Below are 19,996 nucleotides of genomic sequence, written 5' to 3'. Positions count from 1 at the left end.
CTTTTCCCCAATCGAATATGTAGTGTGGATGGACAGAAGGCTGATGCGAATGCTCGTCTCGTTATATTGACATTTCTCACTTCAGAGTGACATTTAAAGCTTCTGCTCGATAATAAATCACATTGTCATATGGCAGCGTGGTGTGCTTAAAAAGTTCCTACCCGCAAACAAAAATTTGACAGATACCCCATGTCTGAAATTACAAATATGGCATTGTGTGTGCGAATTCCTTCTCAAGATGTTCACTAAAAAAAGCAAAAAGAGGGCGTGCGATAATGGCACATGTGTGGCATTCACAAGGGATTTCGCCTTTGAAACTTTTTGAAGGCATAAATCAATAAATTGAATTCGGTAAACAGACAGGCCCCGAAAAAGTCAACAGGGACGTTGAAGTTTTGTGCCTTTCTCGGTTCTCCGGATTAAATCCATATCCCACTGATGGAAGCTCATGCCACATTCAATGCGTGCTTTCAACCAAATTTGTGCAGTTTTCCCTTACTATACTCGTTGTTATTCGAAACAAATGAGAAAAACAATGGCACAAAGGTCCTTTCATCAGGCTTAATGAATAAAAATTACCCAATATGCTCTGAGCACCGGAGGCAGCTCGAAAAAATGTTATTAACTTTTGCCGTTTCGAATGGAAGGGATCGGGAAGTTGAAGTGCGCTGGTAAATTATGCAGCACTTTGAAATTGAATTTCAAACTCAGCCACTAACTCATTTTGGAAAGCATTCCAAGGACCTTCAATCCGAGTCCAACAAATTGTTATTTATGTTATCTGAACCCAACCCAAAAGCGCTTTTCTCTTTCCAATTTGCCTGCAATTAGATTTGCATACATTTCCATAAGGAAGGGACAGCCGCATGAAGGATTTGCCCCAAATGTCACACACACGTTGCTGTTTATGTTTATGTTAATGCTATCTATCCCTTTGGGCGTCTTTCGCTCGGTTACACTGGACAAAATGGTTGTGTTCATAGGAAATACATTTATAAGTTTCTTGGTAAAATGCTGAAATGATATCTCGCCGTGCTGGTGGAAACTCACCTCTTGACTTGGGGCATCAGGATCTGGGCGGTGTGCTTAAGTGCCTCCACGCAGGTGCGACGTAGCTTGCGGATCTTCTCCCGCAGCTCGGGGCAATCCTTGGCCTGGCCAACGTGTATCAGCATATCCCGGAATAGCGCCACATGGCTGTTGATCTCCACGATGAGCTGAAATCACACGGAATGGACGAGGGAATGGATGAGATATAGAGATTCATATCAGCGTCATCGGTGGCAACTGATGCCTAATTTATGCGAGAGCTCTATTAGCCCGGGCACATAGCACATTTGATATTTTAATTTATGCACAAGCCCATCTAAGGACTTAATATATATGTATGTATTTGTTTGCCCAGCCGGTTTGTTGGCCCATCAGAAATTTCTGGCAAATTCTTGGCCAGATAAAATGGCAACTGCTCCGGCCGTTTTACGGTCCATTGCCAAAATGGAGGCGGCAAATGAGTTGAGCAATCGAGACCTAATTCCTTCGCCGACGCCATCGACTTTCGCCTGCGGCGGAACCAGGCTCATAAAAATTAAAATGCCCGCAATGCAAAGGATTATTCGAGCTCATTTTTATGGCTTTGGGGTTGGTTAGCCCCGTTTTTTGGAAAGCCAGAAGGGTCAAGCTGTTGCTGGAAAATATGTTAAGTCAATTATTATTGACGGAATTCCTCATTCTTGGCCTTAAGTTAATTTTATCGTGTGCTCTTTAAAAATGCTCTAATTGCTTAACTGTGGCTTTAATATCAAGATGGTTTACATATTCTTCAATGTATATAGATTTGTATTTATACATTTAAGCTGCTGTTTCACCGCTCTATTTTTAAATCAATTTCGATATGTTTTTATTCTCCTGCCGTCGCCAAGTTAATTCCACAGTCAGTCATAAGCTTAATTTCCCGGGTAAATCCCGCACCCACACACACACGAACCACTGCCGCAAATCCAACGCACACACGCATGCGAGTGGCACGTTTAAATATTAATGGTTGACTCCGGCAACCTCATTTTGCAACCAGCACCCACCCATCCCACCACTGAAAATCCACTCCTCCATCTGGTGGCGCACTTCATTTAAAACGCGGCGTATGCGTAATTTTAATAATCCTCGAATCCCCGAAAGTCTGAAACGCCCCCGGCGAACGCAAAGTGAATTCTGTGGCTTGACTCAATTTGGGACGACAGCTGTGCGTTGAGCACTGTGCCGATGAAGAAATCCGGATGGAGGCCGGAAGATTTGCAGCTTTATGAAATATATGCATGATTAGTCATATTGATGGCATCGGCTTGACAATGCCACAAAGACAGGGCCCAAAGGAGGCGTAGGCGTAGCGGGGCGGGGCACTTAGCCAAATTGCTTATTGAAAGTGCTGTGAGTGCGGCACTCTTCTCCCTTCCCTCACCCTGAAAAACTTTCCCCAATAAATGGGCGTGGCAAAGGGGGCGGGTTCATGGTTTTGTAATCATTCCTCTTGGCTCGGTCCTAGCCGAAACTTTTCCACCATCAGCTGTTGCTGCCCCCTCCTCGTCGGCAATTTTATTGGATACATTGTTTTTGGTAGCCAGCTTTGTTTGCCTTTCAGTTGTGATATTGACAGGAACAAGACAGAATCGAAGGGGAATCAGGGTTAATTTTAAGCACAAAATCAAATTGTGCCTGCTCAGGAAAAAGGCTCTTCGAAAGGATTGGAAAACAGAGCACAAAAGGAAATTATATCTCACAATGTGGGAGAAAGGTGAATAAACAAAACTCATTTGCCTGAAATATAATTTTCTTATGTTAGTGCCAGCATTTTGTCCCCATATGACTTGACTATGCAATAATTCATTAAATACTTAAATAAGACACAGCTCACTGGGCATCCCACGTAGTAACGCCTGCGTTGCGACCTAATTATTTGGTTTTTTTTTTACCTGTCCACCAAGGACAGTGGCGCCCATAAAACAACGGCCAGTGTGGCACAGGTATAAGCTCATAAAAGCCACACGCATAAATTTTATATGACGCTTAAATCTCGGCAGACATAAAGAGACAAAGCAGGGCTTTCACTGCCGGCAAAAGTAAAGGGGGTTTGTGATGGGCATTGCAAAAGTTCATGCAGCTCATGCAAATCCCAAACGTAAACGACTGTCGTCTTCGTCCTGCGGCAAAGGTCCTTGGGCTGGCATGAAAAGGGACAGCCGAGAGCGGCGCTAAACCAGAGTCAAGTCCCTTGCAACAACAAAAACAGCAAATAATACAAATGCGAAAAAAGCCCGAGCACATTTCGGAAATTACCTGGCCACCACACCACACACAGCAACCCATATACTCGTATATGCGACTGGGATATATGTACAATGTATTCAATTCCCCCGGCGCACTTGGCGCTCCATTTGGTCAGTAATGAAAGCAGTGCCTCATAACGGCGCCACCAGCTAAAAAGTGTGCCACAAAAGATGTGCCGCCATATGAGGCAGCGTGTAGAACAGTAACAAGTTGTGCGGGGAATCCCCTTATCATCACACATTCCACATTCCATATGAATATGCATATCCATGCGGAACTGGACTGGCCACGTTGTTTCATTCCATTCTCCTGCTGGAAACCACTTTCAACTACTTTTGCGTCAACAGTTGAGGCGGAAAATTGAAAAACATCTGGGAGCTTAGTGCAGCAAAAGGAAACGAAAGCAGAAATTGCACGCATTCTACGTGCCACAAGCCATGTGCTATGTGCACCGCAGCTAAATGTAAAGTAAACGTAATTCTGAAGAAATTTAGTTGGTATTTTTGTCAGAAAGTAAAAATAATACGAATTAACTAAGAGCAAAACCTTTATAAAATTTGCTGTATAATCTATTCAGATATATAGTACTCAGATATAGTTTTTCGCAGTGCACATACGTGCTGCGGTTGCCGTAAAAAACACACTACCATTCCCTTCCTCATTTCCCAAATGTGTAAATCAGCAAAAACTCAAATGCCACAATGCCAAGAACAAGACAAAGAAAGCCCGCGGGTAAGAGATGGCATAAGATGGGTGCTGTGGGTGGTGGGTGTTGGGTGGTTTGTGGGAGGTTGTTGGGTGGTTGGGTGACAGGGTAAAGAAAGCACCCAAACACACAAAAGCGAGAGACGACAAGCAAAACTGAATCTAGACAAAGTGAAAGCGGAAATTAAAATTGCAATACAAAAGAGGGGAAACCAACAAAGACAAAGAAAGACAGCGTTTTCATAATGAAGAGTGTGTGTGGGCGTTGCAATGTGTTAGAGTTTGCTTTGGAATAGCTTAGGAATGCGTTTGCCGCGGGCAATGAAAAAATAATGTCCACATACAGCACTTTGTACTTTGCACAAAAACTCTATACATATTTAAAAACAGTTTAAAGTGCAATTTCAGCAACACTTTTTGCCCTTGTTTCCATACAATAGTATATTAGCCTTACATTGTTAGGATGCCAAAAGAAAGCGAATAGTTATAATCAGGATAATAGTTATTTCCCCTTTTTCATTTCGCAGAAACATCAGATGCACTCCTCACAGCCAATAAATATCACGCACCATTTGCAACACAAGCTGCAAAAACTTTGATAACGCGCTGCTGCTAATGCGCTTTCTACACTTGCCACACTTTCTATACTTTCCACATTCACATGCACATCTGTTGATGTCCAGCAACTGCCACGCCCACATGGAGCAATTACGAGTGGACGGGGGCCAAGCTAACAGAGTGCAATGCCAAAACGCATTAGCCAGTTCAACCAACAAGTTGAACTGTAGAATAATTACTATCGAACTGACGCGGGGGGTCGGATGCGGGGGGTGGCTGCAGGCAATCGCAGGAAGCAGCCAACTAGCCAACTGTCCTTTCAACAGTCGACCTTTAACCCCGCACCCCAATGCTTCGCCACTCGGCCAAACAAAGGTTCGTTACAGTGTATGAATGTCCGACAGGGTTTTCAAAGCGGCTTACACAGCAAAAAATGGGCAGTAATAATATATGCAGAAATATTTATAATCTTTACCAATTGCATTTTATTAAACTAATGCACTTTCCTTGGTTTAGAACTATTACTTGCACTACTTTACGAAATGTTTACAAGTAAGTTTAGTAATTTTTGCAGTGTCCTTCAGCTTTGGTAACAACTTGCAGCAGGCGAAAACAGGGGGCAGCATCGAAAACATAACAATGCCGCAGATGTGCAACACACACGGCCAATATCGAATGGGGATATGAGGGATACGAGTGTGTGTGTGTGGCACAACCAGGGGCTTTGGTGCTACCCACAAAGTCCCACTCGGCCAGCAGCAGCAATAAAGGAAAATAAGTGTCTAGAACAAGCAGCGACTAGCATAACTGCGGGAAAGTGACGGTGATGAGAGCCCCTGACCCACGTCAACCCACGACCCCTCCGAATTCGATTCCTGGTGCCACAGAAAGCAATTTGAACTGGGCTGCCTGCCTCTGCTTAGATCACGTGCACCACCTTTGCGGTTTCGCAATTGCTGGCCATTACAAAAGGAACTGAACTAAGATTTTAAATCATTGTATACCCTCTTCAAATAAACCAATAAATTCTTTAAAGCTATCTATTGAAAATCCTGCTTAAATTCCTAAAGCCACATGTTCCATCTTCTCTCCTTTTATATCGCCGGGAATCCAACCTTTTCATTTCCAAAGAAAACTCCCATCTAGGCAGCAATAGCATCGGCTATTCGGGTCATTTGCGTAAGTGATAACAAAAACGAGTAATCCGCAAAATCGATAAGATGCTCGTCCGAGAACGAGACGGACTTTTATTTGCTCCTTGACGAGCAGTGGGCATATAGTGGTCTCAATGGCTGGCGATTACGGCAATGTTGAGTTGGGTGGCAGCCACGAGAAGGACCAAAGGACCAAAGGACGAAAGGACCGACCAAATGGTCGGAGTGTGTGCTGAGCTGCTCGGTTTACATTATCAATCAAGCCGACTGACAATCGACGGATACCTTTCGGCCATATTGAGTGTGACACAAGGCGTAGAATCTGGCCGAGGACCTTGAACACGATCCTTTGTTTGCCCAGGACTTTTTATTGCGCAACTTTCGCCCCAAAATTTATTTGGCCTTCAAACCACACACATACACACACATACAAGCCCCAAACAAACGCAGTAGAGACAAATGCTCGTCGCTAAAGTTAAGCACAAGTTTTCAGTTTTTATTGAGGTCCTGAAGTCCTGAGGTCCTGCGGTTCCTAGTCCCAAATACCGACAGCCACACAGAAAGAAGAGCAGCCCCAATGACAGGGTCGACTAAATGTCTGAGCAAACATGCCATACATTATTCCAGAATTAATGAAGACATATTGGCGGCTGTTGAGAGTGTGGAAGTGCTCATTTAATGAAAATTGGTTGTAGTTCTTTTTCGGCACGCACTTTCCCCGCTTTTCCCGCATTTCCCCCTGTTCCATGCTCCATGAAAAACTGCAGTAGCCAAACCCGAAATTATTATTTCCACTCTAGACCAAGACGGCGAGCCATTATTCTTGAGCTAAAACTTGGGGGGACTTGACGGGCTTTCCTCATCATCGCTTGTCACTCTCCCCTTTCGTCGAGTGTTTTAAAAAGCGAAAACATGATGACACACTGAGAAAAATTGCATAACAAAGTGCTTAAATCAATACTTAAATAAATACTTTCAAATATACAAGAAAGGTAGCTTGCTTTGTCAAGCGCAAGTTTATATACTATATCGTCTAGTAGAAACACTAGATTGTGAACAAGTTTCTGGAATTTTTTTTGCAGTGCTGGGGGCGTAGTTTGGGTGGGCGTGGCTCTGTGCGTGTCCTGTGAAAGGAGAGCTGCTTCGTATAAACGTACTTCATTACTTTGCGCAACAGCTCGCGAGAATATAATGAATGGCAATAAACGTGTTTCACATTTTCCTTTTCGCTGCCACTCCGGCCGACTTCCCCCGAATTTTGCACAAAAAACATTTTTCATTTAGCTGCTAGAGAACTTTTGTGTATGGTCAAGAGCACCACCCACCACGCGCCCACCAAATCCGCCCACTTTCCCTTAATGCAATCCTTTCAATAATTTCCATCAGCTGGTAGTGCAGTGGGTGGTCTGCTTTTAACTAACTTTCTTCACATGCACGCCATAAACTTGTTTTCCACTCAATCCTATTATTATTCTACCGCGGAAGCTGCGCCACTACACTTTGAAAAATTACAAGCAACTTGGCTGTATTAGTTTGTGCCTAATAGCATGATTTTACTGCGAATTAAATTGGTGTATTTGAGTCGGGATACATTAGTGCTTGCCTTCATTTGCGGAAAGGCGACCATGCACTTTTTTTCGAAAGGTCACGCAGCCAGAAACAAAACTCTTCGAATTTCCAAGTGCAAAAGAATTTTTTGGTAAAGCAAATGCAATTTGGCAATCGTTTGAGGTTTTCAAGTTTGGGAACAAGCTAAATTGGTTTCGCTCTTTGCCAGAATTTATCTTTTCAAATGCAATCAAGCGTTCGCACTGCGAATTCAGAAGGCAAAGTTACTGATGTCATCGCAAGGACTAGACAGCTTTGCTTTTCGACTTTAAATCGATTTTCAAAATACATAAATTACTTTCAGCTAATGTGTAATTTTTTCTGATTTTTAACTTTGTGCTTTTAAAGATTAAAACATTAGATACTTCCCCTCTAGTCTTCAAATTTCTAGGTTCTATTTCGGATAGCTTAAGATGAGTGTTGCATTTAAAAAAGCAGATAAATACTTGTAAAGATAGCCTGGACTTACCGTATTCAGGTTGGTGATCTTGTCCAGCTCCACGGCCGTGCTGCCGCGATGGTGGTGCAGGTGGTGCAGATGGTGAGTGGTCAACATGTTGCTCGTTGGTGTTGCTCTTGCTGTTGTTGCTGCTGATGCCGCTGCTGCTGATGCTGCTGTTGCTGCTGCAGTGTTGCAGATTGTTGCTGGTGCTGCTGTTGCTGCCGCATTCAATCGAACATGTCACTCGGGTCACAGATATCCACTATTTGCTCTCGGAGCCGCGGCAAGCCATCGAGACAGCCGCTCAGCTCGCAAATTGGCAATGGCAATGGGATGCACTTAGCTTCGCTTGTTTCCAATCACATCACCTGGTGCGCTGACCATCTGCGAATGCGGAACAAATAACATAGAGCGTTTGAGTGGCATTCAGATTGAATTGCATATATGCGAAATGCGGCGACACCGGAAAACGTTGGCAAGCCTTTCCGGCATCGCCCGGAAAATGGAAGGCGGGGAAATCGGATGTGGCATCGCCGATTTCCGCCACGTCACTTCACCATCGTTGCCACAATCGACTCATTCGGGGATTTTAGTTTGCATTTTGCTTTATTTTCTACCTCCCTCCCCTCCTTCCTTTTTTTTTCGGTCATGCCATTGATTTTCGTTTGTGGCACCGCATTTTTGCTCGCAGCAAAAACAACAAACGCACCGGATGCGACAGTTGGCAACCAACTGCTCCTGGCACTTTCGGCGTTAACACTTCATTTGGCTTTGAGTGGCTGAATTGGCTACTACGTGGCCACAAACTTATATCCACTTGGCCACTGCCTCTGCTCTTCGCACAAATAAACAAGCAGGCAACAAAAGGTCGACGTCGAGTAGGGAAATTAAATTAAATTCAACTCCTGGTGCTGCAGCAAAAGGCAAGACAACAGACGCTAGATCAACAAAGAGGGTAGACTAAAAAGTATTGAAAGCTTCAATTTCCTGAGAAACTAGAGCACTCGGCAGATAGCTTTGTATACAGATGTTCTTTTTCTTTTTGCTATTTTAGGTTTTATTGAATGAGTTATCAGGCGACCTTCGCCACCGCGACTGACCTTTGCCAGCTTTGCCATCTTCTCCATAAAATGATGAAATTACATTAAAGGAAAACAACTGAGAATTACTAAGCTGCAGCTGCAGCTGCATCAGCTGAAAAGTCTGAAAGCCAGCGCAGGAAAGCAAGGCAAACAAATAATGTAGGCTAAGACCCGAGGTAAATTGTTTGCAATGGCGAGGCGATGCGATGCGATGCCAGTATGAGATGAAGCGAAGATAGCTGCCTGCAGTCCGTGTTTGTTTTGTGCCAGTCAAGTCGCTCGATTTGCCGATTTACCAACACAAACAGTTTTGAATGCGCCTTGAGCTAGGGTTTTTGAATAAATTTCACAGAAAATCAATTGAAAAATCAGTTGAAAAGAGTTGATAAATGCCATAGGTAAGTTAATTTTTATTAACTGGAATTTAATTCTCACGTAAGTAATATGATAAATATGAATAGAGTCCTCTGGACAAAATACTCGAACCCGTATGATTTAAATTGGCAATTGCAAATTTATGAATACTAGCTAATGCAACGATATCAATCTTCTTAATCAATTTAACTTGGTCTGCCAGAATAATTCCAGAAAGGAAGCGAAATTAATTTCCTGTTGAAAAATTAAATTCGCACACTTTTTGGCACACAAATGAGGCTTAGGCATCCTGCGTGACCAACTAAATGCGATGCCACATTACCGCCTGGCCCACCGTAAATGTAACTGATAAGAGGTGTATGTCTGCTGGCTTAGAAATCACACTTTTCCCGGAAGTATCCACATTGTTTGGCATCGGGCGTGGAAGGACGAGCCGCGTGCTCGGCATAGAAAAGCGCCTCATTAAGTCACGGCGCGCTGGAAAATATGCCGCGAAAGGATTAAGCAACGATGCCGGCGACAAAATGGCGCGCCGCCTATTAAAGGATTTCATCTCATCCCCATCCCCATCCCCATTCCCATTCTCATCGTCGTCCTCGTCTGCTACCCATTTTCATTTCCATTTTGATTCCTGTTGCTGCCGTGCGCTTCGCCGGCTAAGTGTAATTAAAAACTTAAATGGAGAAAGAATTTAAATGTGTTGCTTTTAGCATTTATGAAACATTAACGCGAATCTGTTGCAGATCGAGTTCGGTTTAATAGTCTGTGTGTTGTTGGCTCGATTTAAATTAATTTCGCATCTGCCACTGTGGCGTATACGCAACGTTGCTATCTGCCACTGTGGCGTATACGCAACGTTGCTATCTGCCACTGCGGCGTATACGCAATATCTAGAACAGCCTCTGCGTAGGCGAAAAAGTGCGCCACGATAACAAAACAGGGACTAAGAATGCGTGGCTGTTTCATTTGTGTGTGGGAAATCCTTAACAGAATGCCATAATCATGGGAAATAAAACCATGCCGAATGGCAGTCCGCCTGTAGCTGCGAGTGCATTGAACATGCTGACTAGCTGGGAATTAGCCCCTCAGTCTCGACACTCTGCCAGACATGGCAGAAACTCATTAGCTTTATTACACAGACACCATTCTGCGGCTGAAACTGAGGGGCCAGAAGCGACTTGAGCCCCCACATCCGTATTAACTATTCATGCCCACACACACACTCGTATTCCCTTTCTCCTGCGCCGCAAAGACATTTGAATAATTTTGACAAATGTGTGATTAATGCAAACATTTTTGGCAACTAAGGCTGTCGTTTTTTATGTGTGCACGACAGCAAATTAGCACTTCATACACAGCAACTGAGTGGCATTCTCGTTACGGATATGATATGTGCCATTTGAACGCAAATTGAAGGCTGGAGAAACCTTTTTGAGCAGTTGTTTTAATAAGAGGAAAGAACATGCTTGTATATTAAATCTAGAGGAATGAACAAATGAAGAAAAATGAACCAGTTGAAGTCTTTTAAAAAGCATTTTACAGTCGAAGGTATACGAATTTTAAAAAAGGATGTATGAGAGTTTAATTCTTATTAAAAAAAATGAGTCAAAATAATTTTTTATCTATGTAATGAAACCAATAAGAGGCACACTGATTAGCCATAAGTTGTAGGCACTCGCTTCTCGTGTGCCCGACGACAGTTAACCTTTCTACACCAGGCAAGTCCCATTCAAGTGCCCACAATGCCTGATTGGGACTAGGGCGATTAAAGACCCTGACAAAGTGAAATTTATGGCACTCGGCACACTTAAAGCTAAACGTCGGCCGCTTTTTTCTCCCGTTCACCGTACATAAGGCCAGTAGGCAAAATATGAAACAGAAATCAGCCAGAGGAGGCAGAAGTGAGCGGCCAGAAGCTGAAAAGTGCACACAGCAAATAAAAGCGGCTACATAAAAGAGTCGCATGCCGGAAACGGCAAACGACTGTCGGTGAGGTGGGAGAGGGAGGGGGAGAGGGAAAGAGGCAGTCTAATGCCAATGCCAAACACCGGATGCGGATGTGTGACACATGGCCAAGGGGCGACCTGCCCCCCATCACCCCAATCCCAATCCCATTCCCCTTCCCCTTTTCAGCGACGACGGGCAACATACGCACAATGTCATTGTCGCTCGCTTTAAGTAGGCGACTTTATTAAGCCGAGGACGTCGAGGACAACGAGGACACCGAGGAGCACCTCCAAAGTGGCCGGAACGCAGCAAAGGCAAATGGCACACCGATTTAGAATGACAAAAACTGGCACTGTGGCACTGGCAACATGGGAATATAGTACATTTTCATAGAAGAAAATAATGTTGCTTCGCAAAAAATATGCTTGTAAATTGAGATGGGATTCGAAATCTCTATTAGGTGTATCTATATTAATTTTATATTTTAATAGTTACCATTGATTACAATTTTCTATAAGAAGTAGCTCCGAGTATTCGGATAGCACCGGTGTTCAAATTAAAATCATTTACGTTTGGACTGCTAACTAGGCATATAAATTATAGCCGTAAACCGCGCTTATAAATCAGTTTACACAGCTGCCCTAAGTTGCAGTCTGAAACCCGAAGCTCCCAAGGTGGCCTTAAATTTGGTGCGGTGCTCCGCTCAAGTGAAATTCCCACTGTGCATTGAGAGTTGGCGAAAAGAACAAACGGCATAATAGGCTGGCAGGACACCTGGGCACGTGTGGGCTGTTGTTTTGACTGGCCTTGCACAGGACTCACCTGGCATAAAATTAAGCCATGACGACGCGTTTGTCGCCTGGCTGCTTCTTATGCCGGGGCAAAGGTCGTTTATGGCACGGCCACAATTTGTTGCTTTTTGATATTTATTTAGACGGCGGCGGCGCATGAGTAGTGAAAAGCGCACAGCCCAGTCGGAACATAAATCAAAAGCACAAGACGGCGGAAAAACCGTGAAGGAAAAGCCGCAGCGGAAAGGAGGGAAACGCTGCGGCAACAATGGAAATCGTTTTCAGCTGCAGAGAGAGCGACTTAAACTGGTTATTTATGGCAGGCCAAGGGCGAAGAGTTGAGTCTGCAAGGCCCAGCTGGGTTGCCCCAATGCAAACTATTGCAGAGGCAAGAAGTGAGAAAGTGTAATGTCCCAAGACGCCCAAAAAAAAGGTTACTTTACCATTACGATTCAACTTTTTCTTAAAGACACAAGACCTAAAAGTATGCATTTATTTACACCCCAGGTCAGTATAATTTCCAACCAGTTTAAGCCATTTCACCAGCTAGTGCATGTGGCGAAAGCGGAATAGGGCATCAAATTAATTGAAGCATGGATAGGATGAACAAGGACCCTTGGTCCCTTGCCCTAAATGGCGACGACAGCGATAAATCGTCGGACAACGAGAGTCCCTTTTCGACCAGATCCTCGAGCAGCTCCAGTGACACCAGCAGCGAAAGCTCCGAGGAGAAGGAGCCAGCCACCGAAATGGAGAGCCTGTGCATCCCGGGCGGCAGCTATGATGTAAGTAACGACTTGCCCAATTAAGACGCATTAATCGATCCGGATTTCTTCTCCGCCCATCAGATTATCAGCAAGAGCAACATGCAGCAATTTGTGCAGAAAATCGATGGAAGTGCCTCGCTGGACGATCAGGGATGTGATTTGATGGCCAGAATAGCCGATGCCTTCGTTAATGACGTCTCCATGCGCATGGTCAAGTTGGCCAAGTACCGAAAGAGCCACGTTAGCATCCTGGACCTGAAATTCGTCCTCAAGCGCGAGTACAACATGGAGTTCCCCTTTGAATAAATTAGCTATATTAACTTATAATTAATAAATAAAGGGAAAAATAATGGAAAATTGTGAAATTGTGAAAATAGTAAATAGGTACACAATATGAAACACTACAACCTTCATAGCCTTGGCCAAAAACGGTCACATATGTACAAGAATAACTTTTTTTTGCATCTAATTGCCAATACCAATGATCCCAACCACTTCTTGGAGAATAAAAAAAATTTTATTTTTGGATCAGTTTTTCCACTTTTTTATAAGGGGTACCATCATCAAATTTTGCCAAAAATGGCAAAAAACTCAGAGAACCAAATTTGAATGCCAATCGATTTGAGGATAAAATACAAGCTTAACGAGGCATAGCATTCCACATTTGGACAATTATTTCAAGTGTTATGATAAAAAATCGGGATAATAATACGAAAAACTCGTGTTTAATAGAATTTTGGTAGCTGACAAAAGGATTTGATTGATTATAAAAAAAACAAAAAATCTCTTATGACGAAAGAATATAGTTGTAAATATCCATTCAGGTATCAATGAAAAAAAGGTGCATGCCCGATGATAAATTGCAAGCAGGATGATCATGATTAAGCAATTAATAAATTCAATGGCGGCTGTCAAGAGCCGGACTCAAATTGAATAGCCCCTGCGAAACGGTCATCATGGTCTCGGCCACACTTTCCCGAGCTCTTGACTCTCGCCCTTCAGCCGGGAATTACTCAACATAAAGTTAAAGTGCCATAAAAATGCCAGAGCGCATAATACCACACTCACACAGGGGCTGGAAAACACTCACATGCTCCCATTTACACACATGAACAGGCACTGGGTTTTCCTTTTCAGGTCCTTTGCTCAAAATAAAGGATAAGGCTGAGGCGGAAATTTCAGAACGATTTTTCCTCATATTTTTATACCCGTTACTCGTAGAGTAAAAGGGTATACTAGATTCGTTGAAAAGTATGTAACAGGCAGAAGGAAGCGTTTCCGACCATATAAAGTATATATATTCTTGATCAGGATCAGTAGCCGAGTCGATCTGGCCATGTCCGTCTGTCCGTCCGTCTGTCTGTCCGTCTGTCGTCTGTCCGTATGAACGTCGAGATCTCAGAAGTAACAAGCTAGAAAGTTGAGATTAAGTATACAGACTCCAGGACATAGACGCAGCGCAAGTTTGTCGATTCAGGTGCCACGCCCACTCTTACGCCACAAACCGCCAAAACTGCCACGCCACATTTTTGAAAATGTTTTAATATTTTTTCATTTTTGTATTGTCTTGTAAATTTCTATCGATTTGCAAAAAACTTTTGCACGCCACTCTAACGCCCACAAACCGCCAAGCTGCCACGCCACACTTTTGAAAATGTTTTGATATTTTTTCATTTTGTATTGTGTTGTAAATTTCTATCTATTTGCCAAAAACTTTTGGCACGCCACTCTAACGCCCACAACCGCCAAAGCTGCACGCCCACACTTTTGAAAAATTTTTGATATTTTTCAGTTTGTATTAGACTTGTAATTTCTATCTATTTGCCAAAAACTTTTGCCACGCCACTCTAACGCCCACAACCGCCCAAGCTGCCACGCCCACTTTTGAAAATGTTTTGATATTTTTCAGTTTTGTATTAGTCTTGTAATTTCTATCTATTTGCCAAAAACTTTTGCCACGCCACTCTAACGCCACAAACGAAAAACTGTCCTTCGCACTTACACTAGCTGAGTAACGGGTATCATATAGTCGGGGAACTCGACTATAGCGTTCTCTCTTGTTTTTTTTTTATTTTGTGGTGCCACAAGAATAAAGAATACTTTTTCGCCGGCCATGGGCATATCGCAGCAGCGAAAAAAAGAGCTGAAAAAATTCAGAAGCTTTTCTCTCTGACTCTTAAGCAAACTTGTATTTTTGTATTCAAAAGATGATCCACACTTATTTAAATAATACCCACAGGACTTCATTCATGTCGGTGAATGTTTTGCATGCTCAGTAGCTGCATTTCTTCAGCAATTTTCAGAGCGAATTCCAGAGATATATTATATATAAATAAATAAAAAAAGTAAAACAGTGACTGTGATTATTTAAAAAGATTTAAAAGAGATTGTATTTTTTTCTTATATATAATCAATATCTGTTTGCTTTAAAACCAAAAACAGCCCGAAACTTTAATTAGTTTTTTGTACTTTTCACAATTTATGTACATAGCTTGTCTAATTAAACTAAAAAATAGATTGTATAAAGATTAAATACATACAGCTGCAAATAGATTGGATAAAGATTAAATACATAATTGAGAACAGCTGACACAGAAAAAATAATCAATCTGCAAACTTAAGTGATTTAAATTAATTAAGTGATTTAAAGGCTAATGGATTGAACAGCATATATGTATGTGGGACTAATAATTTCATTGAAAATAAATCTATATCTATCAATGCCTCGCTGAACAAATTGCTGTTTATATTACATTTGAGGTACACACAGTACTAACACTTTGAAATAATCCTGTTTGGCTGTGGCCAAATATAGAAAACACTTTTCATTACATTTGTATTCGCCCTCGGGGCAGCCACAAACGTTCGCAATCATAATCCAGGAACGACACATTGGGGCGCATTTAAACTGATTTCATATTGGATCAGCGAGTGTTTTCGTTCGCCTGTTTGCCTGTCTGTGTGAGTGTGTGGGTGAGTATCTGTGTGTATGCCACCAATACCAGAGCAATTCGGGAGGAAATTCGTTTGTCGTATGTCTTGGCACGCACGCAGGAAAATTCAAGCCGTCGACGATTGCGTTTGGGCGATATTATAATGAATTTGTCGTGCATATTCCCCAATGCGTGACAAAAAAAAAGGAAAAGCAGACACAATGTGCCACGCCCACTCCATTTGAGGGCGATCTGGTTTAGTTCCGAGGAGATAAGCAGCTAAGTGACTTTGTCCCGACATCATGGCCCATAGGCCATTGGTTTGGTTTCGGTTTCAGTTTTGGTATTCGAAATCGTGCGCATGAAATAAATACGTATACGAATTCTCGATGGTGTTGCGGATGATGTTGTTGGTAGATATAAATTGAATTAAAGTGAAATCGGTCGCCGCTGGCCGTAGATTAATGAAAATGTAGCCAGGCGTCAGAATAAAATATGAGGCATCCAAATTGCGTTATCAGCATAAATCAAAGGCGGTATTTGTTAGCACATTATGATTAAGCTCTGGCCGTCTGACCCGACTTGTGAATTAATGTGGATGGAGCCCTCTAATGGGTAAGTAAATGCAGCAGCAGCCTTTGCAGCTCAAAAGTTTAGAACACAAATTCTTTTTTAATTAAATTCAAGTGACGACCGCTCCTGCATGTCAAACGCGAGGAGAAAGGCGGAAACTTCCGCCTTTGAGCGAGTCATTTTCAAAGAAATTCGCAAGTTATTCATGGCAACTTTGGGGCCGGGGCAAAAACTTGAGTTGAGTGATATGTTACCAAAGAGTTGACGCTGGGCCAGGCCAAAAAAAATATATATAATCCTCTCTGGTTTCCGACCAAGGTCAATGGGTTTGCTGCAATCCAAAGCTTTTAATCAAGTAGAGTCTTTGGCACAGGACTAGAACCTGAAAAAAACGGAGCAATCAATGGCAGTTGATTACCATTTGTGGAGTTCGGACAACTCACTTCCCGATGAATCAACTTAATGAACTAAGCGAATTGGAAAAGTTTTCAACTTTCCCAGTTCGGCTTAGGGACACAAGTATTTGACGTTATCCTTGACGCTTTGACTTTAATGTGTATTTAACTTGAATGGCAAAGTAAAATTTATCTTTAACGTATTATTCTGGACTTCATTTCAAAGTTTGCTGAAAGTCTAAAGTGCTCTTTCTGTTAAATTCATCATAATGGAGTAACTAGCTCGTCGTACTTGTTTAATTAAAACTTTAAACTTGTCGAGCATGTCGTGCTTATATTGAGATACAAATCGGCTTGTTTTTTAACCAACCTCCGTTAAACCCAGTGTGTGCCATTAGGAAATTGAGTATACGTCATAAAAAACCGCTTAGGCCAACATGTTTTAGCGCTTTTCATAAGTTTGTCACGTGCAATTTCCGCAGCGACGACACCTTTGATAGCTTCTATGAGGAGTATTTAGTTTAATGTATTGCCATAAATTTAATGCATACCCAAATGACACTTTAAGTCAAAATCCAACGCAATGGCGTTCAATCCCACGCAATTTTGAAATGGCGCTTAAATCCGCTTTTACGACCCCAATGGCAATGTGAACTTAAGACCAAGCTGCGGGCTAAAGATCAGCACTCTTGGCCGTAAAGGAATCTTTTGCCAATTTATTTATGCGAGCATGAATGAAATTGGGTTGCATTCATATCATTTGAAAATGTATTAAATCTAATTGCACTGCAATGTGCAATTGTGGCAAATTGTCATCTGTCACGGAAATTTAAGTGTTTGCGCACAAAATCAGAGACATTCTCAAAGCGAGTGCGACTCCTTGGCAGTAACCCCATTACCACTAAGTGCCATTGCAGAGGGCCAGGAAAAATTACCTGGCTGCGGGAGAAGAAGTGCGGATACAGGTGCGCACTGTGGCTTGTTTACGCATAGACTCGGAGGTTTTTTTCGATTCACTGTCTGAATGCAATCAATCTTACGAAGCCATCGAGCTTATGAAAACAAACATTGCTGTTTTAAAAAATATACAGCAAACCAATCACAACATCCGCCACTTAAGGTTTTGAATTAAATGCTATATGCTCTGTTTTTAACTTAAATAAAAATAAAAGTTTCTATAGGAACACCTGTTTCTAAAAGAAAGTAATTTTCCAGCACATTTGTCAAAAATAAAACATAATTCATAAATAGAGGCTGAGAAAGCGGGTAATGGATAGCGCTTGCAGTCAATCCTTCACCTATTTTTGGCCCACTTTAAACCTATGGAGCCCATGGTGCTTAACGGCTTGTGTTTGCATTTGCATTTCATTAAAACACAGGCAGGTAAACAAGTTGCCGCCCATGGCACTCACTCACTCACTCACTCAGCTCGGCTCGGCTCAACCTCAACCTCAGCGTGAACCTCTGAGCGAATACGCCGTAGCCGCGACTACGGCGGATGGCGATGATGATGACGTTGGTGAGGACGAGGACGAGGACGAGGACTACGAATGGAGGAAGCAGTGGGCTGTTGTTTCAGCTTTCAGCTGCTGGCATTGAGGGCCAAATGACAGTGGGACCTCAGAGTGATAGACTCAAAGAGCAAACGGGGGGCGTGGCAGGGGAGTGCAGTGCAATTGCAGACGAGTGGATTTCAAGGCGGCCACTGATTGCACGCGGAACGTGACACGCCCACGGGCATTACAATATAGTAAGTATACGCCCGGTGTGTTTCAATTAGTTTGCGCTGCGGCCGAATAAACACGTTAAAAGTGCGTGTAAACAAAAGCGGGGAGGGCATGAGAATGCCCGGAGATAATGACGCCATGTCCGTGGGCAAACAATAAAAGCGTCGCCCAAATTAGGCGGCCATATCAGACGGACCTGACCACATTATTCGGCCCGGCAAACAAGCAAACAAGCAACCTGTCACTTGTCACTGGCGACCCCGGGTTTTATTTTTATTTTTTTTATTACAACTTTCCCCCGGGGGTTGGGACAACGGAAAGCCCGGGCATCTGGTCCGATAATTTTCTTTGTTTTCCGGCAAATGTTTTCATTTTTTATCCGCTATTCTTTCGCCTATTTTATCACGTTTGGCCCCTCCTTTTGTCTTTCCTGTCTCCTGTTTACTTATCACGCACGTCCACGGGCTCCTCGGAAACCCAGACAGGTAGCAATATGCAAATCAAACAGAGAGCAAATGGCGTTGACAAACGTCGCAAAAAACCTGTATGGGAGTGGGAGGAGGAAAGTGGGGAATGGAAAATCCATCGGCACAGAGTTCACGTGCATCCCAAGTGCCTCGGGGAAATTCGAGCGGCACCAGAAAGTAAGAACTTCCCTAATGCAATCCGCACCGAATTCCGGCTTATGACGGCTCGAATGTCGAACTACGTGGCGATTCGAATTGCCCCTGGTGAAATTTAAATACGTCACTCTGCTGATCCGATTTGAACTTATTTCATTTGCATTTTATTATTCGAACCGAATTTCTTCGCTGCTGTGCCTTACTTGTCTTCTATTTCGTATTGATATCTTATGGGATCTAATTGATTGGGTTAAGTGAAATAAGGGGCTTTTGTGTTTGGAAATTTAAATGTTTTAATTTCAGTTGTGTCGGCGTGGTGTTTGTTGTCTTACATAAAAGCAGCTTTTAGTGCTCAATCCTTTCTCTTAGTTGAAAACAGATATTTGTGTGAAATTTGGTTTTCTTTCCTAAACACTTCACTTAAACAGAAAATTATCACACATTTCATAAATGTTGAAATGGTTTAATTTAGTTAACACTTCGTTACCAACTCTGTTTAACTCTGAAGCTTCTTGGGAGCTACTCATGCTTACATCGAAGTTCCTTTCCAGTTGAGTGTCGGCTATTCACATACTGATCGAGCAATGCCGATTGCCCAGTTCAATTATTGACACATTATCTGCTACCCAGCTCAGCACGCACTAAAGCCGCAGTACTGACCACCGACCATTATTGACTCGCTACTCAATGCAGGCAGTAGCAGAAACAGTGGCACAGACCGTATCGCGTATACGCCATGTGGCTCGAATCGAAAACCAAACGCAGCTCGCAACTTGACATGCGCACGACTTTTTGGCCGCGTGCTCTCGCCTCGACGTCTGTTGTGGGACTGAAAGCCAGAATACTTGCCAGAAGCTGCGGCTGTTGGCCAACTGAAAGCGTTAACATGCACTCGACAGCAACAGCTGCTCTGTTAACTGGTTTGAGCGCTCTTCTGGCCATTCATTCATAATTGCTTTGAGTGGAATTCTGTGTTGGCCTGATGTTTATTTCCC

The 19,996-nt window shown here is 42.9% G+C and overlaps 2 protein-coding genes across 3 annotated transcripts in view; one reads left to right on the top strand and one right to left on the bottom strand.

Annotated features, from left to right (window-relative positions):
• LOC120458304 overlaps positions 1-19,816 on the bottom strand; it is a 29,176-nt gene extending 9,360 nt beyond the window's left edge. The window contains exons 1-3 of one of the 2 annotated variants that reach the window (XM_039645904.2): positions 19,535-19,816; positions 7,816-8,172; positions 1,051-1,217 (exon numbers count right to left, since the gene is read on the bottom strand). In XM_039645904.2, the coding sequence (XP_039501838.1) occupies positions 1,051-1,217; positions 7,816-7,902 (254 nt within the window). In that variant the 5' untranslated portion in view covers positions 7,903-8,172; positions 19,535-19,816. Of the gene's footprint in view, positions 1-1,050; positions 1,218-7,815; positions 8,252-19,534 lie in introns of those variants that run through there. The other variant, XM_039645905.2, reaches the window with a different exon arrangement.
• LOC120458305 (transcription initiation factor TFIID subunit 12) lies at positions 12,577-13,107 on the top strand. The gene is made up of 2 exons (XM_039645907.1): positions 12,577-12,768; positions 12,832-13,107. The coding sequence occupies exons 1-2, from the start codon at positions 12,577-12,579 to the stop codon at positions 13,054-13,056; spliced, it is 417 nt and encodes a 138-aa protein (XP_039501841.1). The 3' UTR covers positions 13,057-13,107.
• Positions 19,817-19,996: the final 180 nt, after the last annotated feature.

This window comes from Drosophila santomea, chromosome 2L (assembly GCF_016746245.2).
Source record: "Drosophila santomea strain STO CAGO 1482 chromosome 2L, Prin_Dsan_1.1, whole genome shotgun sequence".
NCBI lineage: Eukaryota > Metazoa > Arthropoda > Insecta > Diptera > Drosophilidae > Drosophila > Drosophila santomea.
Note: the sequence above shows the minus strand (reverse complement) of the source record. Positions and strands in the feature narration are given on the sequence as shown.

What these genes read in the sequence shown, in the direction of transcription:
- LOC120458305 (XM_039645907.1), top strand. Translation starts at nt 12,577, where the DNA reads ATGGATAGGATGAACAAGGACCCTTGGTCCCTTGCCCTAAATGGCGAC. An exon ending in TCCCGGGCGGCAGCTATGAT is followed by an intron (nt 12,769 to 12,831) that starts GTAAGTAACGAC and finishes TCCGCCCATCAG; the next exon opens with ATTATCAGCAAGAGCAACAT.